This window comes from Panthera onca, chromosome B3 (assembly GCF_046562875.1).
Source record: "Panthera onca isolate mPanOnc1 chromosome B3, mPanOnc1 haplotype 2, whole genome shotgun sequence".
In the NCBI taxonomy this organism is placed as follows: Eukaryota; Metazoa; Chordata; class Mammalia; order Carnivora; family Felidae; genus Panthera; species Panthera onca.
The window spans coordinates 70581117-70602872 of NC_138344.1; the positions used below are offsets into that span (position 1 = coordinate 70581117).

Sequence of the window (21756 nt, forward strand, 5' to 3'; positions counted from 1 at the left end):
AAATTGGCAAAGATGAAGTCAAGCTTTCACTTTTTGCAGATGACATGATATTATACATCGAAAACCCGATAGACTCCACCAAAAGTCTGCTAGAACTGATATGAACTCAGCAAAGTCGCAGGATACAAAATCAGTGTACAGAAATAAGTTGCATTCTTATACACTAATAATGAAGCAACAGAAAGACAAACTGATCCCATTCACAATTGCACCAAGAAGCATAAAATACCTAGGAATAAACCTAACCAAACATCTAAAAGATCTGTATGCTAAAAACTATACAAAGCTTATGAAGGAAATTGAAGATACAAAGAAATTGGAAAACATTCTGTGTTCATGGATTGGAAGAATAAATATTGCTAAAATGTCAAATTTTCTCCTTAATACTCATGACCCATTTAAATTATCCCACCATGCGGCTCCCCTCCTGTAACCCTCAGTTTGTTCTCTACAGTTAAGAGTCCCTTTTATGGTTTGCCTCTCTCCTTTTTTCCCCCCTCTATATTCATTTGTTTTGTTTCTTACATTCCACATGAGTGAAATCCTATGGTACTGTCCAGTTTTTCCAGCATCATTTGTTGAAGGGACTGTCTTTTTTTCCATTGGATATTCTTTCCTGCTTTGTCAGAGATAAGTTGACCAAAACATTCTACACATTTAATGCAATCTTTCTCAAGATACCAACAGAATTTTTCACAGAGTTTAAACAATCCTAAAATTTGTGTGGAACCACAAAAGACCCCAAATAGCCAAAGCAATCTTGAGAAAGAAAAGCAAAGCTGGAGGCCTCACAATTCCAGATTTCAAGTTATATTTCAAAGCTAAAGTGATCAAGACAATGTGGTACTGGCTCAAAAACAGACAGGTAGATCAATGGAACAGAATGGACTTACAACTAAATTCTTGTTGTTTTAAATTAATAAATTTGGGGATGATTTGATACCACTTCTACTTCTCTGCCACATCACTAAAATTCTGGCAGGAGTTACATCTTTTACTGCTCTGATCCTGTGGTACCCTTTATGCCTTCAACTCTTACTGGTTTCCATTCCCTTGTCTTGTCCTTCAGGATAAGGGTGGCAAAAGTTCCTGCTGATGGTCCCCCTATATGTCATTTAATTCTGCCAGGACTTGTAGGAATAGTTGTTCCTTATATTCAAAATATCTGCCAAATGTGTTTTCTGTTTCCTTCTGAGACCTTAGTTAGTATACTTCCATTTTCATCAACAAGGCAGAGTTAAAAGGAAAAAAATGCTATCAACAATGTAATTACTGCATTAATATTTATTGCATATTTTAAAAGTTTTTGGCAATGTATAAAAATATATAAAAAGTAGTGAAGTTTAAAAGATCATTATCATGTTTGACATTGGACAAATGAACCAGTAAGTCTGAAGTTCTAAGAAACCTTAGCTAATAAATATTAATATGGTTCTAAAAGGTTATGTGTCTATATCTAAAAAACAGCTTGTACTAGGATTTAGCATGCAGAGTTAATTTCTATGCATATAGCCACTAACTTTAATATCTTATAATTAAAATACTGAATCCAGAATGATGACAGTTGCAAGCCTTCTGTTTTCTGTAAAATGGCTGTTTTTTTCTTCATTGTTAGAATACATTTAATCTTTCTGTTACAAGGCCTTTTTCATAATGCAAATCACAGGGAGAGGTATGTAAGAAAATATTTGGCTAGCAAATGAAACAATAATAATAGATTTTTTTAACTTTATGATGAGCATGAATCTCACGTTTCCATTTCTGCTTTCTAAGAAATAGGAAAGGATAGATTTCAGAGTTGGTCATCAAATAATTTTGTCACTTTGTGCATTGGCATATTTTAAGTACATATGGAACTTCTAAACCTTTTCTGTGAATAATGAAGAATTCATTATAATCAATTTATTCTACTTAAAAATAAGTAAACTTGGAAAATGAATATACAGACAGTCCCCAACTTATGATGATTTGACCTATCAATTTTTTTTTACTTTACAATGATGTGAAAGCAATAAGCATTCAACAGAAACTGTACTTTGAATTTTGAATTTTGATCATGTTCTGGTATGATACTTTCTCATGATCCTGGTATCCACAGCTCCTAGTCAGCCACATGATCATGACGGTAAACAAACAATATACTTACCACCATTTTGTACCCATACAAGCATTCTGTTTGTCACTTTTGGTACAGTATTTGAGAAATTATATGAAATATTGAATATTTTATTAATGAAATAAACTTTGTATTAGATGATTTTGCCCAGTTGTAGGCTTATGTAAGTGTTCTAAGCACATTTAAGGTAGCCTAAGCTAAGTTATGATGTTCAACGAGTTGGGTGTATTAAATGCATTTTCCGCTTACAATGGGTTTGTCAGGATGTAACTCTATTATACTTAGAGGAAGGTCTGCATATGCTACTCATATACTAAATATCTAGAAAAAGGTTTGTAATGAGTATAAATGCATATTAAATAATCTAAAGGAAAATAGAAAAATTTTACTGTAACCTATTACTAGATAGGGAAAATTATAAATAACCAAATACAGTTGATCCTTGAGCAATGGGGGTATTATGAGGCACCAACCCCATGCATAGTTGAAAATCCAGGTATAACTTTTGACTCCCTCAAAACTGAACTCCTAAGTTTGATTGGAAGACTTACCTGTAACAGGAACAGTCAATTAGCACGTATTTTATATGTGCTACATATTATGTGCTGTATTCTTACAATAAAGTAAGTTTAAGAAAAGAGTTATTAAGAAAATCATAAAAAATAAATTTACAGTATTATACTGTGTTTATTTTTAAAAATTAACATATGATTGGGCCCATACACTTCAAACCCATGTTGTTCAGGAATCAACTGTCTATACAACCAAATTATGAATGACCAAAATAGTCAGTATGGAAAGAAAATATAAACTAACAAACATACATTAATGAGGTTAAATCTGTGTTGTAAAACACATTTCTTTCTACTATGTCAATATATGGAAAAATGCTATTAATAAGTTGAAGGTATCAGAAGCTCAGTTTGCTTATATATTTCGTTTGCAAGCTATAAAAATGTCATGTGTTCGGGTTGAAGAGAATCATAAGTTTAGTAACATGAGTAGCATTTTATGTAGATTAGAGTCTCTAAGTTTATAAATATTTAAAAGGATTATCAAATATTTTCAAGATAATTTATACTTTAGAATCATAAGCAATGGCAAATGGGTTAAAATTATATTCAGTATTAAACCAGGAACTGATTTTATGCAATACCCTTGCACTTAGTACAAAACTCCAATTCCATAATTCAGTAACCCATATCATTAGCAAAGATAATTGGCATGATGCTGTGATCCAGCAGAGTCTCTTCATTCCCATTCAGGATTATGTTCCTTCATGGTCATCCCTAGTTTTTCCAGGAATTCACATGACGGTTTCTCAGCTTTCGCATGGCTGATTTAACATCTTCATTCCTTAAAGAGTAGATGATGGGATTCAACAGGGGCGTACAAACAGTGTAGAACACAGAAAGGAACTTATCCACAGAAAGTCTGCTAAAAGGCCATATATAGAAGTAAATGCAAGGCCCAAAGAAAAGAATCACCACTGTGATGTGAGCAGTTAATGTAGAAAGTGCCTTGGATGACCCACTGGAGGACCGGCGACGAACAGTGATCAAAATGATGGTGTAGGAAATAATTAAAGCCAGAAAACAGCCCAATGATATCAGGCCACTGTTAGTTAGGGTCATAATTTCCATTTCATAAGTATCCATACAAGCCAGCTCTATCACTAGGGGAAGGTCACAAAAGAAGCTATCTACCTCATTGGGGCCACAGAATGGCAAATCCACTGTAAAAGCCAAGTGACTCACAGAATGAAGAATGCCCACAGCCCAGGAAATAAATACGAAAATTATACATAGTCTCCGATTCATAATTGTGCTATAATGTAGGGGCCTACAGATGGCTATAAATCTGTCATATGCCATAGCTACCAGCAACATCATCTCACTCCCAACAAAACTGTGAAGAAGGAATATCTGGGTCATGCATCCCTCAAAGGAGATAGTCTTATGCTCAACAAAGAAGTCCGCAAGCATCTTGGGGGTGGCAAAATTAGATTGGCAGATATCAATAAAAGAAAGGTTACTGAGTAGGAAGTACATAGGAGAGTTCAAATGTGAGTTAGAGGAAATTATGACAATAATCATGATGTTGCCCAGCACTGATGTCACATACACTAAAGAGAAGATGGCAAAAAAGAAAAGCTGAAGTTCCCAAGAGTTAGACAGTCCCAGAAGCACAAACTCAGATACCACTGATTCATTTGTGTGAGCCATATAGCCACTCTCCTGTTACCTAAGTAAAAGAAAATCAGAAAAATATAACAGTTGTTGCATTGTATCTAGTATATAGACAAAAAAATATAAGATTTCAATTAAACATCAATTTAATGAAACTATTAATAATCAGTTGACTAATATTTAACATCTGTGATGGCTATGGAAAGTAAAGTATGAAAAAAAAGGTACGTTGTGGATCCTATTATGATTTGGTAGATAAGATACACATATTAAAAAATAAAAATATTAAGTCTAAAACAAACAAATGCAAATGATACATTAATATAACAAATATTAGAGTAAGATGAAAGAAATTATGCCAGAATGGTGAGATAAGGTGTCATGAAATAGATAAAATTTAAGCTAAAACCTCTTAAAAATTTGGAATTTGGCAGTGAAAACTGAAGGAGAAGTCTGTTTCATACAAAAGGAATAACAGGAAGAAAGATTTAAAGGTAAAAGTATGAAAGACATATTCATGAAGCCATCTGTTGAATGGCCTGGCTGGGGGAGGGTATGCTAAGGAACAATAAAAATTAAGATGGGAATGGTACCTCAGGAGCAAAGCATGGATGCAATTAGCCCTGAAAGAAAGGCTAAGTGGACTAGATTAATATGCTTGAAATTGAGAGTCATAAACATCAAAACATTGCTTGACAGTGTTTTCAGAAGCTTAATGGAAGCAGTTTGCCATATTATTTATGGAAAGAAGAGGCACTGTTTATACTCTGAAAGTTTCTGTAAAGATTAAAAATGTTTCTTTCATCCTTTTAACAGTAGTTTATCAAAGTCTACCTTCTGTCACATACAGATCGATTTTGCATGAACCACCAGTATGTTTTCAATTTATTCTGACCCCGCTTTTTGTCTTTTCCTAAACACATCTTACATACCTGGATTCAGCAAAATCTGTGACACCTTTCAGAAACCATCCTTTTTCAAATATTCCATATAACTATACATGGTGCATTTTGAGTGCATGATGGATTTTCAAAAGAGTAAAGTTTAGTATGTAAATGCCTCTTGGATGGGTTTTGGTTTTTTTGTTTTTTGTTTTTTGTTTTGTTTTTGTTTTTGTGGGGGGTTTTTTTGTTTGTTTGTTTTTTGTTTTTTTGTTTTTGTTTTTGTTTTTTTGGACACCATGTAGCCAGAAGAAAATCCTGCATAACCTCCAGTGGTTCAGGAATCATTTTTGGCTTTAGTCCTATGTACCCAACAGCACACAGTAGACATTTATTTGTCATTATATTGATTGAAGCTTGGTACTCTGTATTTTCCCATGATATATATATATATATATATATATATATATATATATATATATATATATATATATATATATATCTAATATAATAAATATTTAAAACTTTAAAAGCAAAATTATACAGGTAAACATATCAATTTAAAAATGTTTAAACTGTTACAAGTTTTCATTATGGTTGCTGAAGCACTAAATCCTACCCTTTCGCAGGTTTCCATCTTTGCAGTTGAATTACGATATCTAGTTTTAAGAATGCCAAAACTTAAATTACTCAAGAATATAAACAGACGAATAAGGCATGAACTGACCTTCATATGAACTTCTATTATGGGACTTTTATCTCCATGTGGAAAGATGGAGACAGTGCTCACATGTCTGATCATATATTTACAATGTAAAGTGTAGAGTAGGAGGAAAATAAACATTAGAAAGGAAAAAGACCTAAAGACCTAAGACCTAAAATCCCAAAGAACTACAGTTAATAATTTTTAAAAAATGTAAGATTAAAATGTTTAAAGTGATGCCATGAGGAACTTCTTACAGTGTTTGAGTCATTGTGTAAAGCCTGCCAAATATTATGTTAATTTAGTAAGATAACAATAAAAAGTGAAAGGAAGGAGGAGGAGGTGGTGGAGGAGGAAGAGATGGGGAGAGCTTCATGTTAACACATGTTAGATGAAGTTAGTGGTATTAATACAAATTTTAAAGATCATTTTATCTTTGAAAAAAGATTTTCTGAAAATGAAATTTTCTGTAAATTCCATGTTTCTAATATCTAATGAATGATAAGATTTGTCATTTTCCAAAATACAGGAACCAACTAGAAAATCCTTTCTACTCTAATTTACTGATTTTCTTAATCCAAGTGGAGTAAACCAGGTTCAGTGTTATACCTCATTTTCTTCTTAATACTTAAGGTAGATCCTCATTACAAAAGATAAATAATAGGGCACCTGAGTGGCTCAGTTCATGATCTTACAGTTTGTGGGTTCGAGCCACACATCAGGCTCTATGCTGACAGTGTGGAGCCTGTTTGTAATTCTCTCTCTCCCTCTCTGTCTGCCTCCCCCTGCTTGTGCTCTCTCTTTCTCTCTCTCAAAATAAAACATAAAAAAATATTTTAAAAAAGAAAAGGTAAATAATATACACCACTTACTAGTTGTGTGACTGACCTTAGAAGATAGAACTAGACTATTTCCAAGGCTTTTTTCATCTATAAAAGCCTTTTTTTTTTAATTTTTTTAAGGTTTTTTATTTACTTTTCAGAGACAGAGACAGAGCGTGAGTGGGGGAGGGGCAGAGAGAGAGAGGGACACACAGAATCTCAAGCAGGCTCCAGGCTCTGAGCTGTCAGCACAGAGCCCGATGTGGGGCCCGAACTTACAGACGGTGAGATCATGACCTGACCAAAGTCAGACACCCAACCGACTGAGCCACCCAAGCGCTCCCATCTATAAAATTCTTAAGTGCAGAGTTATAATATGGAAATGTGAAGTTTATACAAGTCACCCAGAATTCCTTGTACTATGCACAGAACACCCAGAATCTTCTCCATTAATGAGTCATTCACTTTTTCATTGCTAGTATACTTCAGAGATAAAATGTTTTCAGATCACAAAATAAACAGAGAATTCCCCATTCCTGATGTAATATAAAGTTTGATATATAGAAAATGATATTACATCAGGGGCACCTGGGTGGCTCAGTCGATTGAGTGTGCCACTTCAGCTTAGGTCATGACCCTGCAGTTCCTGAGTTCAAGCCCTGCATTGGGGTCTGTGCTGACAGCTCAGAGTCTGGAGCTGCTTCAGATTCTGTGTCTCCCTCTCTCTTTGCCCTTACCTCATTAGCACCCTATTTCCCTAAAAAATTAACAAACATTAAAAAAAAATTAGAAAATGATGTTGCATCAGTACTCATCTAAAAGCATCTCAGTAGAACTATAAAACTTTTAAACATGCATAATTTTTCTTTTCATTATTTTGTCTTATAATAGTTGATTACCTGTAAGCCTAGCAGCAAAAAGCAATAAGGGTTAACCCTTACTTACCTACTTTGTATATCTATTCCTTTGGTCAATAAATAATTGCTTAACAAATGGCTAAATATTCTCTGAATAGAAAGCATGAGAGGAGCAGAGAAAGGACAGATAATGGTTATGGCATACTTCCCTTTGTTTATCAGATGCTGACCCTGTTAATCAGAGCTACCTTAAGCCAATGCAGAGGGAAATTAACAAAGAAGTGGAGAGCAGGCAATTCCCTCTTCTAGGTAGAGTTTCCAGTTTGAGACCACAATAACCTTTCCTTTGCTATCTTCCAGTTGTTGATTTTGCATCTAGAAGACAATTTACAAATCAGTTAGTCTAAACACAATGATCAAATGCATGTGATTTACACTTTAATGATTTCTCCCAGTCCTTTAGTTCTTCCTTATTTTCTCCAAATTTTGTGTCCCACAGTTAGTTTCTTAGTTTCCCACTTTCTTCTGAGTCTTCATACAGAAAACATGTGCAATATATTCTTGAGGCATTTTAACTTGGTCTCTGCACTAAGCTGAGCAGAAGCAAGCCCTTCAGGCTGTGCCCTGAGGTAGTGAGGCTCCTCCTCTGCTCCTGGACCATACAATTACAGTCTCCTAAGTTAAGGCAATATAAAGCCTTCTTCCTCATTCTAGGAAACTCATTTCACTGGGGAAGTGAGAAATTACTGTTAGAAATCTGTTGTCACCCTGCAGTGGGAGTAATTATGTTTTACAAAATTACCTTTCCTGAAAGGGAAAAGAAAAAAAGGTGTGTTTTGTTTTAACCAACTATTTGGTACCTAGGAAAGCAAAATATTATTAGATTTTCACCGACAACCAGCCAGCAATTGGTTTTTCAACCATGAACTTTCTGTTAAAATAATCAGTTTTGGGGTGCCTGGGTGTCTCAGCCAGTGGAGAATCCAACTCTTGATTTCAGTCAGGTCATGATTCCAGGTTGTGGGATCAAGCCCCACGTCAGACTCCACACTGAGCATGGAACCTGCTTAAGATTCTCTCTCTCTGCCTCTCTTCCCAATGCTCGCTCACTCTCCCTCTCTCAGAATAAAATAAATCAGGGTGATTTCCTCTAATCATAAGGAGCTCCCTACTTCCCAAGACAGTTCCATCTATTGTTAAAGTGCACAAGTGGTTCTACCATTAGTAGTTTAATAGAACAAAATATTCTCACTTCAACATGATGGTTTTTCAAATATTTGAAGGTGATGTCATTTCTTTTCCATGACAAATCTTTTCTTTCTCCCTCAAAATATGTCACCAGTCTTTCCAACTATATTTTACATATTAAGTTTTCTAGATTTCCAAAAGTTGCAATGTAGATGTGTTTCAAGTGGTCCTCTTTAAAGAAGGAAATTGAAAATAAGTTTCCCTATCACTTAGCACATAGGCACTGTGTGTGTGTGTGTGTGTGTGTGTGTGTGTGTGTGTGTGTGTGTGTGTGTAAACCCTAGTAAAATGTTCACATACCTAGTGATGCATGAACAGTGGTATTGCAGCATTGATTGAAAGAGGTGATACTGGAAAAAACTTACATATCTATGAATTTGAGAGTGAAGCAATATAATTTTTTGATGTAATGGAATATATTCAATTATTACAATTATTTTTTATATTAACTTTTTGTATCTGAATATGTGTGAGATTATAAAACATGTCAAAAGAAAACAGATATTGATAAAATAATTTTGTGTACATTTTTATAAACCAAGACAAAAATATGGACAAACTTATGAAAAAAGTTTTAAAATGTCTTAGTAATACAAATTCTAGACTGGAAAGAAAATGATATGGGTAAAAAAATGTATAAAAGGGAGTTAACGTGAATCACTAATGTAAATATTTTTAAAAGTATAAGCTCTGGCGAAATATATTTACTGTACACATAATAGTAAGTTTAGGAAATATTTTAAAGTTTTACTTTCTATGCATTTATATCTTGAATATTTGGTAAAAGTATGATTTTCAAAATAATTTTAAAAATGCATTTTAATGAGCAAAACTTTAAGTAGGCTCCATGCCCAATGTAGGGCTCGAACTCATGACCTCGAGATTGAGAGTTGCATGCTCTCCTGACTCAGCCAACCAAATGCCCCTAATGAGAAGAACTTTATAAAATTGCAAATAAAATACAATGAAGGACAGTTTCCACTCAGAGCAGAAACAAAAGATAAAATATAAAGTATCTGGAAAAATTTAATCATAAATTCACAGGTCTCACATGATGAAAATTTTAAAACAGTGAAAATATGAAAGGAATAAAAGATATAGGGAGGCATGGGTCTTTTATTGATTAGAGAGAATCAGTGTTGACAAAGAATTAGTGTCTCTAAATCAAATATAAATATAAAGTAACTTCTTTCAAAAAATATTTATTTTTAAGAAAATATTTATCATTTTTTATTTTATCTGTTTAAGAAGCTAACGAAAGCATACTCCTAGGATAATGTCCTAGACGAGGGATCCCAGGCAGAGAAGGAAAACCTATATCTGGAGTAAGAGTCAGTCCCAATAAGGACAAATCACTATGCCCTGCTTGGAGGAAGGGGTGTAATGTAGTTGACTTGCCACTAAATGGATGTGGTCTTACTGAGGAATGACACCTTAACAGGTTTTCTGGATCAGTCCTTTCTGCTGATCAGGTATTGGGAACTAACCTTGATAAAAGGGATTCCATGGTTTTGGTCTCAGATGGGCATGGATATGAAATGCAGAAATCCACACACTTTGTGCTTACTCCCATAGATCTGTCCTCATTTTTCTCTCCCACGTTTTCCAATTTTGATCTTTCAAAACCCCTAAACAAACAAGCAAAACTATTTTTCACTGTCCAGGAATTCATATTTATTTTTACTTAGGACCAAGTCTCCATCCCAAATTTGATAATTGAATGAAATGTTTCTGGCTCTTCCCAGGAACAGAATTTTCCCTCAGCAGTTTCTGTTAGAGTCATCTGAGTGGGCTAGAATGCCACAGTAGTCCATTTTTTGGCTTGCATCAAGATAGAGTCAAACTACTTATAGAAACCCTTCTATAAAGCCATAACATTGATCTGAAGTAAAAGCATTGATGAAACAGAAATAGGTAATATAGAATTCTGGACTGTTTCATGGTGCTGATTATTTATGCTTTTATACCTACTTCAGCCTGTTCCCAGATGTACTGGTTACAATACATGATGGCTTGCTGCCTTGACAGCTAGAAATAGTGACTTGTTAAAACTTGGTCGTGATGAGCAGTGTTAGTGTCATAGTCACTTGAGAACCCGTGGTTAGGAACTCAGTCTCTGATAGGTCCTGTAGCATGCTAGGATTTGCTTTTCAGTCAGTGTGTAGTTCTCTGCTGCAGGATGCAGGGCTTCTTTTCTATTCTAGGATCCTAGGGGTTAGTATTGTCATTCTTCTAAGTGACTTTACCAAAAGATTTACCAAATGTTCTTTTTTTAATTTTTTTAATATTTATTTTTGAGAGAGAGAGAGAGAGAGAGAGAGACAGAGCATGAGCAAAGAGAGAGACAGAGAGAGGGAGACTCAGAGTGTGAAGCAGGCTCCAGGTTCTGAGCTGTCAGCACAGAGCCTGATGCAGGGCTCAAACCCACAAATTACAAGATCATGACCTGAGCTGAAGTCAGATGCTTAACTGATCTACCCAGGCGTCCCCAAAATGTTCTTATGTATCATCCATACCTCTCTTTCTGCTTTTCCTGGTTTATATAGTCTGAGTAGCAGGGAAGCTTGCACTCAAAACTGGACTTAGTACAAGAATTTATTGAAAACTGGAAATCCTGTGTGAGTCAAGCTAAAATTGTACCAAAGTAGTGTCTACAAAGCAACTTTATGCTGCCTCCAATATACATTGAGCCTGCAAGCAGTGTGTGTCTTTATCAGTTGTAAGAAGTACAAAGCAAAATTACATGTCTTGTATGTCCGTGAGGGGATTATATAGCATGTCCCAGCGTATTCGAACCCTTGAAACCTGAATGATTTGGCTGATCCCTGAAATGTTAGGGATTATCTCTTACCCTTGTTTTATGTCACTTTCTTCTCACAGGTCTGATCACTATATGCTTTCAACCTAGTGAACTATTATGATGTATAGATTACCAGGACCATTAAGTTCCCTAAGGACTATATTGTGACAAAGTAGGAGAGCCAATACAGAAATGAGTCAACTGTAAATGTTTCAGAGGGTTAGGGAGTGACTGCTATTTTTTTTTCTTTAATTGTGAGAATGCTATCACAAAACAGAGTTAAGATTTCTTCAACTTTTTATTGGCATTTCAGTACTTCATGGTATCCTTCGTGTATTAGGTCCTGAGAAAAATTTATATTGGAATTTCAGGATATTGAAAACACAGCATATTATATAGCAAGGATCTTCTCCAAAGAAAAGTATTTATGATGAAATGTAATTCTTGACAAAAGAGTAAAATACTAATGGCAAAATACTGCATCTTGACTCTGCTTTCAGATTGTTCTCTCCCTTTTCGATCTTCTAAAGACTATCTTGAAGTGTCTTGCACTTCATGTTTCTCCTGAAGGTTTCTGTTACTCTGCATTTTTAGAGATTGTACTGCTAACGCTTTCCTTTTACCCAATGGTAACTTGAATCAAATTATTTATAATTACAGTAAAGCCTTGAACTGTGAAAAACTTCTTCTATGAGTGTCCCACAAGATGAGCAAACATTTGTAATAAATTTTAATTCGATAAACAATGTTTTGCAATATGAGTAATATGTGATGCTGAATGTCACATGATCACAACTGATCCAGTGGTTCTTCTCTTCTCTTCTCTTCTCTTCTCTTCTCTTCTCTTCTCTTCTCTTCCTCTCTCACTCACTCACTCACTCACTCACTCACTCACTTGCTCATTCACTGCAGGATTGTGGATGATTGTCTCCCATTCTCACATGCTCAGTCTCTGGCCACAGTGCTTGGCAGAAATCAGTGATTTTTCAGAACATTGGAAGGTGCCCACAACTGGTGCTAGTGTATTTTTTGTCACTTCAAAGCACCTATGGACAGTCCTTTGCTTTTCCATACAAGAGTAACCTTAGGAATACTGTGCTTCATTCTAGGTCAGGCTGCCTGCAGATATAGACCCTTTCCTCTGCTGCCTTATTGCCAGTTACATTAAATACAGTATATGACAATAATTTATTACTAGTTTACTGTAGTCAACATCCATGCAAGTGTACACAATGGCCCCCATGCAGAAAAAGATTCCATTGAGCCAAAAGATAGCAGTGATTCTGCTAGCGATAGTGAAAGTCATCCTACACAATAACCTTCTTCTCTTTTGTCTTCCTGACATCAGCCATGAAGGTTTTCAAAGGTAAGTGCAGGTTAATTGTCTCTTTTTCTTTTTTTTATAATATAATTTATTGTCAAGTTAGCTTACATACAATGTATACAGTGTGCTCTTGGCTTCGGGAGTAGATTCCCATGATTCATCCCTTTCTTACAACACCCAGTGCTCATCCCAACAAGTGCCCTCCTCAATGCCCATCATCCATTCTACCCTCTCCTGAGCCCCCATCATAAATCCTCAGTTTGTTCTCTGTATTTAAGAGTCTCTTATGGTTTGCCTCCCTCTGTTTGAAACTATTTTTCCCCTTCCCTTCCCCCATGGTCTTCTATTACGTTTCTCAAACTCCACATAAGAGTAAAAACATATGATACTTGTCTTTCTCTGACTGACTGACTTCATTTAGCATAATACCCTCCATTTCCATCCACATTGTTGCAAATGGCAAGATTTCTCATTGCCAAGCAATGAATATATGGAATATATTATTGGAATGGCAATAGAATATATTATTCTATATGTTATTCCATAATATATAGAAACCACATCTTCTTTATCCGTTCATCAGTTGATGGACATTTAGGCTCTTTCCATAATTTGGCTATTGTTGATGGCGCTGCTGTAAACATTGGGGTATATGTGCCCCTATGAATCAGCACTCCTGTATCCTTTGGATAAATTGCTAGTAGTGCTATTGCTGGGTTGTAAAGTAGTTCTATTTTTAATTTTCGGAACTTCCACACTGTTTTCCAGACTGGCTGTACCAGTTTGCATTCTCACCAACAGTGTAAGAGGGTTCCCATTTCTCCACATACTAGCCAACATCTGTTGTTTCTTTATTATTTTGTATTACAGTATTGTAATCATTTTTATATGAATCTTTTTGGGTTGTGGAATGAATCATCTGAGTTTCCATTATTTCTTGTAGGGAAATTCACTTTGATATACAAGTGCTTTGGATTACAAGCTTGTTTCTGGAATGAATTATCCTTGCAAACCAAGATTTTAATGTATTTAGATTTTAATGGACTAAAATTTTTTCGCCTCTTATCCTAAGCTAGCATCTTGAGGTCCACTTCCCACTGTCCATATTGTTTTCTCTCCAGAGTCTGTTACATCACATCAACTCCTTTAAATACCCTCTGAGCTATGCATTAAATTTCTATTCCTTGTCTGAAGTTTTGCTCATACACACAGCAGAAGTAATTTACATTCTGAAAGTGGAGGGAACAAACAGGTCTTCCCTAGCTTTTGGTATCATCTCCCTACTATTTAAAATGTTCATGTTACAAAAAACCCTTTAGGAATATATTCATTACCATAGGCACAGTCCCTATTCTCATGGAGTTTAGTTCTGTCAGGGAGAAATATATTAATCAAATGAGGGTGTGGGGTTAGCACAGTGATATGAGTAGAGAGCCAAAAGCCTTATTAACCAGGTTAATGAGGATTTTTTTCCCTTTGTCCTGAGAGTAATGGATAAGAATAGAAAGATTTTAAGAAGGTGACCTGAGCAAAAGCACGTCACCTGCTCAAGGTCACATAATAGTAATGTAGTCAGTGCTCAAATCCAAGTCTTTGACAAGCAGTACAAATGGTATTTTCACATTTCTAAAATATACATGTATTTCGCCACTTTTTTATAGTTGAATTTATTTCCCAGTTTCTCGGTAGTAGAGGAAAAGTCTACAGATATCTGTGAACCAGACAGAAAAAAAAATACTTTGAATTGTCTTACCATTTTGAAATATGTGTATGAAAAAAAGTTTATTACTAAATTATATTAAGATTTGTTTTAAACAAAATGTAACAGGGGATTCATGGGATTCTATTGTACTAAATGTCTCATTTCCAGCTGAAATATTATGGTATTAACCTTGAATAGCTGTTAGAAAGTAAATTGAAAATACATTGGTTTTAGTATTATGAATTTCTCTCTTTGTTTTATTTGAACTAGAATAATTTGAAATATTTTATGGAAAAAAGTTTATTAATGTCATTGAACTCTTTGGCTTTTTTTGTTTTTGTCATTGAATGTATGGCACAAAAATGTGATAACACAAAGTGGTGCTGCTTCTGCCTTGGCAATGGTCTTAAGTGCCTCAGGGTAAAGATACAAGCAGCTTTATCTTTTCTTCAGTAGGATCTTTTTGTGAAAAGCAGACTGATGATTAAAACTTTAATACAGACTTTCAGGAATAAGTGCTCTATACACTTGAGTTATCTATTTTCCCTCATTAGAGAGCACTCCACAAGGTTTCTTATCACATAAGAAAAAAAAATCCACGAATGATTGAGGAAAAACAAACAAAAACAAACCTTTATTTAATCAATGGAAATAGTCTCATTGGCTTTGGGCAGAGAATGCATTTTTATTTTGTTTTAATTTTTTTGAGGTTAGTGTTTGTTGTCTTAAATGAGAGAAAATAAATTTAAACAGTGAGTTTGCAAATGATATTATCCACTTCATAGGTGCTAGGATTTTTCATATTTTGCAATATGTTATAGATGAATTTCACTTCAGTATATAAACAGATAAAACTGCCAACACATTTTTGGTTCAGCCAGCTCCTGACTTTCCTCATTATATGTCATATTTTATGAACCACTTTTAGACGCTTCTGAGTTTTCAGTATCTTCAAAATACTTACATGTTTCTATATCAGTTAGGAAACAGAAACCACACTGGTAATTTGAACAGGGAATACTGAATATGAAGACTTAGTAACTGGTAATAGAGATTACCAAAAGAGGGTAAGACAGAACTCCAAATTGCACTAAGGCTGAAGGAGAGACCTCAAAAAAGGAATAAATTTGGAAGGGGGATCCCTTCCCCAAGGGTGGTTTCAGAACTCTGGAGAGCATATGAATAGGCCTCCTGGATGAGAAGTTCCCCAGATTGCCGCGTGCAAGAACTGGTCCACAGATGGAACGAATGAGGTGCAGGAAATTGAAGACTGAGACTGGCAACAAAACTTGCTGGAGGTTGAGTGCCACTGAGTGGCCCATGGCAGCTGCACTGTAGGAGAAAGAAATTAAGCATACTGGAAGTGGGAAGAGAAGCCTCTTCCTTCCGTCATGTTCATCCAGCAACCTCTCATGACAAAGGAGAAAGGTTTGAGTCCAGGTCTGGTATCACAAAGCAGGCCAATGAATGGTGGACTTCATGTCAAGAGGCAATGAGTTGGTCATTGATAGAGCTTCTTTGTCAAGAAATACACAAAGGAAAAAATACATTTCTCTTTATTAAATAGAGTATTTTATTTCCAGCAATGTATCCGCTCTTGCTACTTTTTTGGTGAGAGGAAACACCACACGTTGTTGTGATCATTGTTCTTTTTCCTGGCATGCATTGGCTAGAAATCCTTCTAACAGCTCTGAAATTGTGTCTAGTCAATTTCATCAACATTCAAAATGTAGGACTTTGAATATCCAGCTTGCCATGAGATTATATCAAGAATTAAGAATAAATATGTTTTTCTCTATTACAAGAAAATTTGTTGGCTTTCCAGGCATTCTTTTGAAGAACTTCACTGAAATATGCATGGCACATCAACTTTTCTTGAATGAGACCTTACAAAAATAATTTGTTCATTCATAAGCAATGTAAGTGATGCCATGTGAAAAAAACTCAAAAACTTTGGAAGAATTTGGAGTTCTTTGACTCAAACATTGCCTTGTCTGTAAATGTTAGCTATGAGAGTGCAGACTCCATTTCATAATACTTACTATATTTGAAGGATTCCATTAAGATAAAAATTCAGGATTAATTCAATATCATAGACAGCATATAATTTTCCCTGTTAAATATCACTTTACAAAGTATTTTTATTTAAACTGACAACCGTCTTCTGACGGTTAAAATGAACAACTGAACAAAATTAAAATTACTTACACAAGTTTTATATTATTTTAGTAAAAATTTATTAATTTTACAAAAATATCCTAGAAGTAAAAAAGGAAGTAATTTTTTAAAATTCTGTTTATATTTGATTCAAAAGAATGAAATTAATTTCTGAAGTAAAACATTACATGGAATCTTATGTTTAAGTGTTTATGCTTTGTTTGCAAAGGAGAACTACAATATTCATCACATTTTCAAAAGAATCTCATAGTCAAAGAATGAGTACTGAATAGCTAATAACTGGTGTAGTTAAGCAGATTACATACTTTTAAATTTCTTAGCATATTGATTCTCTTTGTTTACTATATTTAGCATAACATGTTTATAAAATACCAAGCAAGATGGCTTAATTTCATATTAGAGTAATCAAACCACCTAGCATTGCAAAAAGAATGAAATTAATAAGCTTTGTAATGAATTCTGCCTCCCCCATACTTTGGTACTACAGGCTGATTAGGAAAAAAAATCATATTACATAATCCTTTATTCAATAAGAAGATGAATCATAAGGCTGGACCTTGTTCCCTGAATAGAGTAAAAGGCAGCCTGTATGGTACAGAGTCAGGAAACATTGATAAGATCTCTTCTTTCTGCTCTTTTTTCAGATCTAATCTGCTAACTCTCCTCTCTTCCTGTTGATGGAATTATATCCTAAAATTAGAAAAAAATGAATGTGTATGTTTTCCTTTAAGACATAACTGGTAGATTTATATTAGCACTGAAATGTAAATTACTGGTAAGCTACCCTTATTGGAAGGTAAACTTTGAGACTAGAAAATAGCAAAGAATATCAGGTCTCAGAAGAACTAGAATGCTATGGAGAGACTAAAAATTGAGTGGGATTGAAGAAGAGAAAATTCTCAGGATTTTTTCAGTATTTTACTAAACGATGCTCTATTACAGCTGGGTTCGAAGAAGATGAAATGGAATTGGGAAGATAAAGCAAACAGCAAAAAGCAAAAGTAGCATTTTCATTCTTGGCATAAAGGAGAGAGTGATGTTTGTGTTTGATTACTTTTTATGAATTGAGGAGTTAGGGAAAGTAAAAACTTCACCATTAATAAATAAATCTAATGGTCTTTAGAGTTCAGGGTAGAGATCCAGAGGTCTTGGTGGGGGGGGGGGGTGAGGGGCGGTCCAGATTGCAGTTGGGTTGTATGTTTAACATTGATTCATTGTCACTAAGAACTCCATGCCTGGTCCAAATGCAAGAATTGTTATACAACTACTTATAGCACAAAGTAAAAAGTCAGTGTTGAAGTAGTTCAGCTTTAAAAATTCTTTTCTGCAACTTGTAATTGCAGAGGAAACTGAAATTACCTTAACTGATCGTAGACCATAAAATGAAATATTTGAGATGCAAGCCCCTGATTATGTACAATTCATTAAAAAAAATTTTTAATGTTTATTTTTGAGAGCATAAGTGAGGAAGAGGCAGAGAGTGAGGGAGACATAGAATCGGAAGCGGACTCAGGCTCCAAGCTGTCAGCACAGAGCCCAACTCAGGGCTGAAACCCACACACCATGAGATAATGACCTGAGCAGAAGTCGGATGTTCAACTGAGCCACCCAGGAGCCCCTGTATAATTCATTTTAAAGTATCATTGGTTATTGGAAAACAATATGGGATGGGCATAATTGACATTAGCAGAGGGATTTCATAATCTAAGAATCTCCTCTTGAGTCTTCACACTTAAATCTATGAAATGGCTATCTTCTGGTTGGGAAAATTCAGTTTCAGATTCCTGAATACTATTCATCGATATAGATTGTATATAGGTATATAATTTAGGAAATTGATAAGATCAGGAAGCATGTAAGTTTATGCCCCCCAAGAATTATACTCACCAAATAAGCAGGTACTCCCCTTTTTCCATCATATTTACCTGCAAGTAAAGCAGTGAAAGCACTGATACTGTTCACCCTTCATCATTCTATATTTTATTTTCAGAACCAGTAATCATGATATATTTTTCCTTATTTTTTTATATTTAGCTTTTGCTTAGGTAATAGCTGGGAAAAGACTTGTTAATATCAATCATATTCTTTCTATATCATCTTCTTTATCACTTCCACCATAGTTGAAATACACCACAAGAACATATTGAAAATATTTATAGATAGAGTACTGATTGGAGGAATTTGAAGGACTTTTGTCTTAATAAAGAGAATTCCTCACTACTAGTGGCATTTCAGAAATTTTCTTGGGCCTCAGGTAATAGGTCATAATCTTCCTCATGGCAGCCTTCATATCCCTGTTCCTTAGTGTGTAAATAATGGGGTTTAGAATGGGAGTGAAAATGGTGTAAAATATGGCTAGAAGTTTATCCACAGGGTAAGTGGTAAAGGGCCACACATAGATAAAGATGCAAGGTCCAAAGAACAATAGTACCACGGTTATATGGGCAGCCAGTGTTGAAAATGCCTTGGCCATTGCAGCAGAAGACTTAAACCAGACGGTGACAAGAATAATAATGTAAGAGACAACCAAGAGAGAGAAAGTACTTAGGGAAAGAATTCCACTATTGACTACAATTAGTATTTCAACAGTATAAGAGTCCAGGCAGGCAAGTTTGGTCACTCGAGGAAGGTCACAAAAAAAGCTGTCTACAACATTGGGTCCACAAAAAGGCAGGTTTACAGTAAATGATAACTGGCTTAATGTGTGCACCAAGCCCACAGCCCAGGAGACCATTACCAGGAAACTGCACGTCCTTCGGCTCATGATGACTACATAGTGTAGGGGTTTGCATATAGCTACATATCTGTCATAGGCCATGGAGACAAGTAGTACCATCTCTCCTCCAGTAAAAAGGTGAATGAAGAAAATCTGGGCTATGCAGCCACTGAAGGAGATGGTCTTGTGTTCACTCAGAAAATCTGCAATCATCTTAGGGGTAGCAAAAGAAGCCTGACAGATGTCCACAAAGGACAGGTTTCCCAGGAGGAAATACATGGGGGAGTGCAGGCTGTTATCAGAGGTTACGGTCATGATGATGAGAAGGTTTCCCAGCACAATGACCACATATAACACAGAGAAGAAAACAAAAAAGAAAAGTTGGAGATCCTGAGAACTACAGAGTCCCAGCAATACAAATTCAGACACCACTGAAGAATTGACCTTATCCATGGATCCAGGCTGCACACAGGCTTTGGAACAGCCCTAAGGAAGGGGAAATAGGAAAGGATCAGAATTATGAGCCATAGACTTTTAATGCAAAGGATTCTGAGATCCCAGATATAGTGTGCATTTGCTAAATAAAAAATTGTGAAGGGATCACAAAAATATATCTGGAAAGTAGCAAGGAGCTTAGGGCAATGTCTAATTCTAAATAATTTTATTTCATTAGAACCCCTTTAGTTTTGGATAGTCTTAATAATGCTAAACAGTAGTAAAAAAGCTTATCCATGAGCTTACTCGTGATCACAAGACAAGAGGAGTGACTTAAAACCAATTGCATAGGCTCTGTTGATTGGCAAAAATAATTTACATCTGTGGTTCTTGTGGTCATTTTCCATCATTAGTTGTAATCTTTTTAAGTTGTAATCTCTTTAACTCTCCAAGCGATATTCATGGCTTCGTGTTTATTGTGTAATGTAAAGTCACACTGATTGACTTTAGACTGTTTTTTCTGAGCTTTAATTCTACATTTCAAAAAAGATAGAAGGTGGTAAAAATGCCTACCTTACAGAAGGCTTTGAAATGTAAAGATAATAGCTTCTGACATTTTGCTATCAAAGTAATTACAATATGGTAAATGTTGTTAATATGTTAAATACCCCCAAATTAACAAAATTTTATGTTACTGCTATCATGGGAATCATACACAATTTAGATAATTCCTACTAAGGAGATACTGTTATATATTATCTGGGTCTCTAGTTAATCCAGTCTGTCCGTTGTTCATCTGTGTAATTTCTTAAAATGCATATTATAACTTTACCTTAATTATCTAAAACTCATTTCTACTTGCTTATTTAGAAGCAGTGCCTGAATTTTCTTTATACATTGCCTTTGCTGGTCAAAATTAGGTTTAGGCCAGGAAATTGTTAAGAGATCCTAAAAGTTCTCATCACAAGAAGAATCTCTTTTCTTTTCTTTCTATTGTATGTGAATAAGATAATGGGTATTAACTAAACCTATTTTGATAATCATTTCAAAATACATAAACCATCACGCTGTATACCTTAAATTTATGCAGTGATATATGTCACTTATTTCTCAATACGAGAAAAAAAATTGGATTTAGGCCAACTTATGTTTCCCTGCTTATTATTATCCGTGACCTTATTAATACTTTTTTATAATTGATGAAAGAATAGTTGTTTGGGGATGTTTTGCACAGAGAGAAAAATTATTGAGTTATAAATGTCCCATGCTCCTAAAAATATATTTTGTTTGGAATCAGACTAATCCTAATAATTAGCTTAAACCACATCTCTTTCTCAATCTCTTTCTCTCTCTCTCTCTCTCTCTCTCTTTTTTTTTTTTTTTTTTTTTTTTGGTAAAGACACAGCCCTGCTATATAAATCTAATTTCATTGAACTAGAAAAAATTTCAAGAAGTTCTATTTTAGGAAATCGTATTAGTTCTGACAATTAATTTGACCAGTTTTAGCAAGGAACTTGAGCATGATGTAATCTTAGCCCCACATGAAAGCAAAAATAGCTTTCAATTCCTGTTTATTTCATACATGAAACCAGTCTAAGTCCCTAGGATATATATCCCAAGTCTTTCATTTTTTCCCACCAGCTTTATTGAGTTATAATTGACGAAAGTTACATATATTTAAGGTATACAATGTGATGTTTTGATATACGTATACATTGTGCGATGATTAACACAAACTAACATGTCTGTTACCTCACATAGTTACCATTTTTGTTTTTGTTTTTTT

General features: G+C 34.9%; 2 protein-coding genes across 2 annotated transcripts; both read right to left on the reverse strand.

Annotated features, from left to right (window-relative positions):
* Positions 1-3405: 3405 nt before the first annotated feature.
* On the reverse strand, positions 3406-4341 carry LOC132668409 (olfactory receptor 4K1). Its single transcript, XM_060617382.2, has one exon. It carries the CDS (start codon positions 4339-4341, stop codon positions 3406-3408), a length of 936 nt encoding a protein of 311 aa, XP_060473365.2.
* Positions 4342-19016: 14675 nt separating this feature from the next.
* LOC132668410 (olfactory receptor 4K5) lies at positions 19017-19988 on the reverse strand. Its single transcript, XM_060617383.2, has one exon. It carries the CDS (start codon positions 19986-19988, stop codon positions 19017-19019), a length of 972 nt encoding a protein of 323 aa, XP_060473366.2.
* Positions 19989-21756: the final 1768 nt, after the last annotated feature.

Coding starts and splice junctions, on each gene's coding strand:
- LOC132668409 (XM_060617382.2), bottom strand. CDS start 4,341: ATGGCTCACACAAATGAATCAGTGGTATCTGAGTTTGTGCTTCTGGGA.
- LOC132668410 (XM_060617383.2), bottom strand. CDS start 19,988: ATGGATAAGGTCAATTCTTCAGTGGTGTCTGAATTTGTATTGCTGGGA.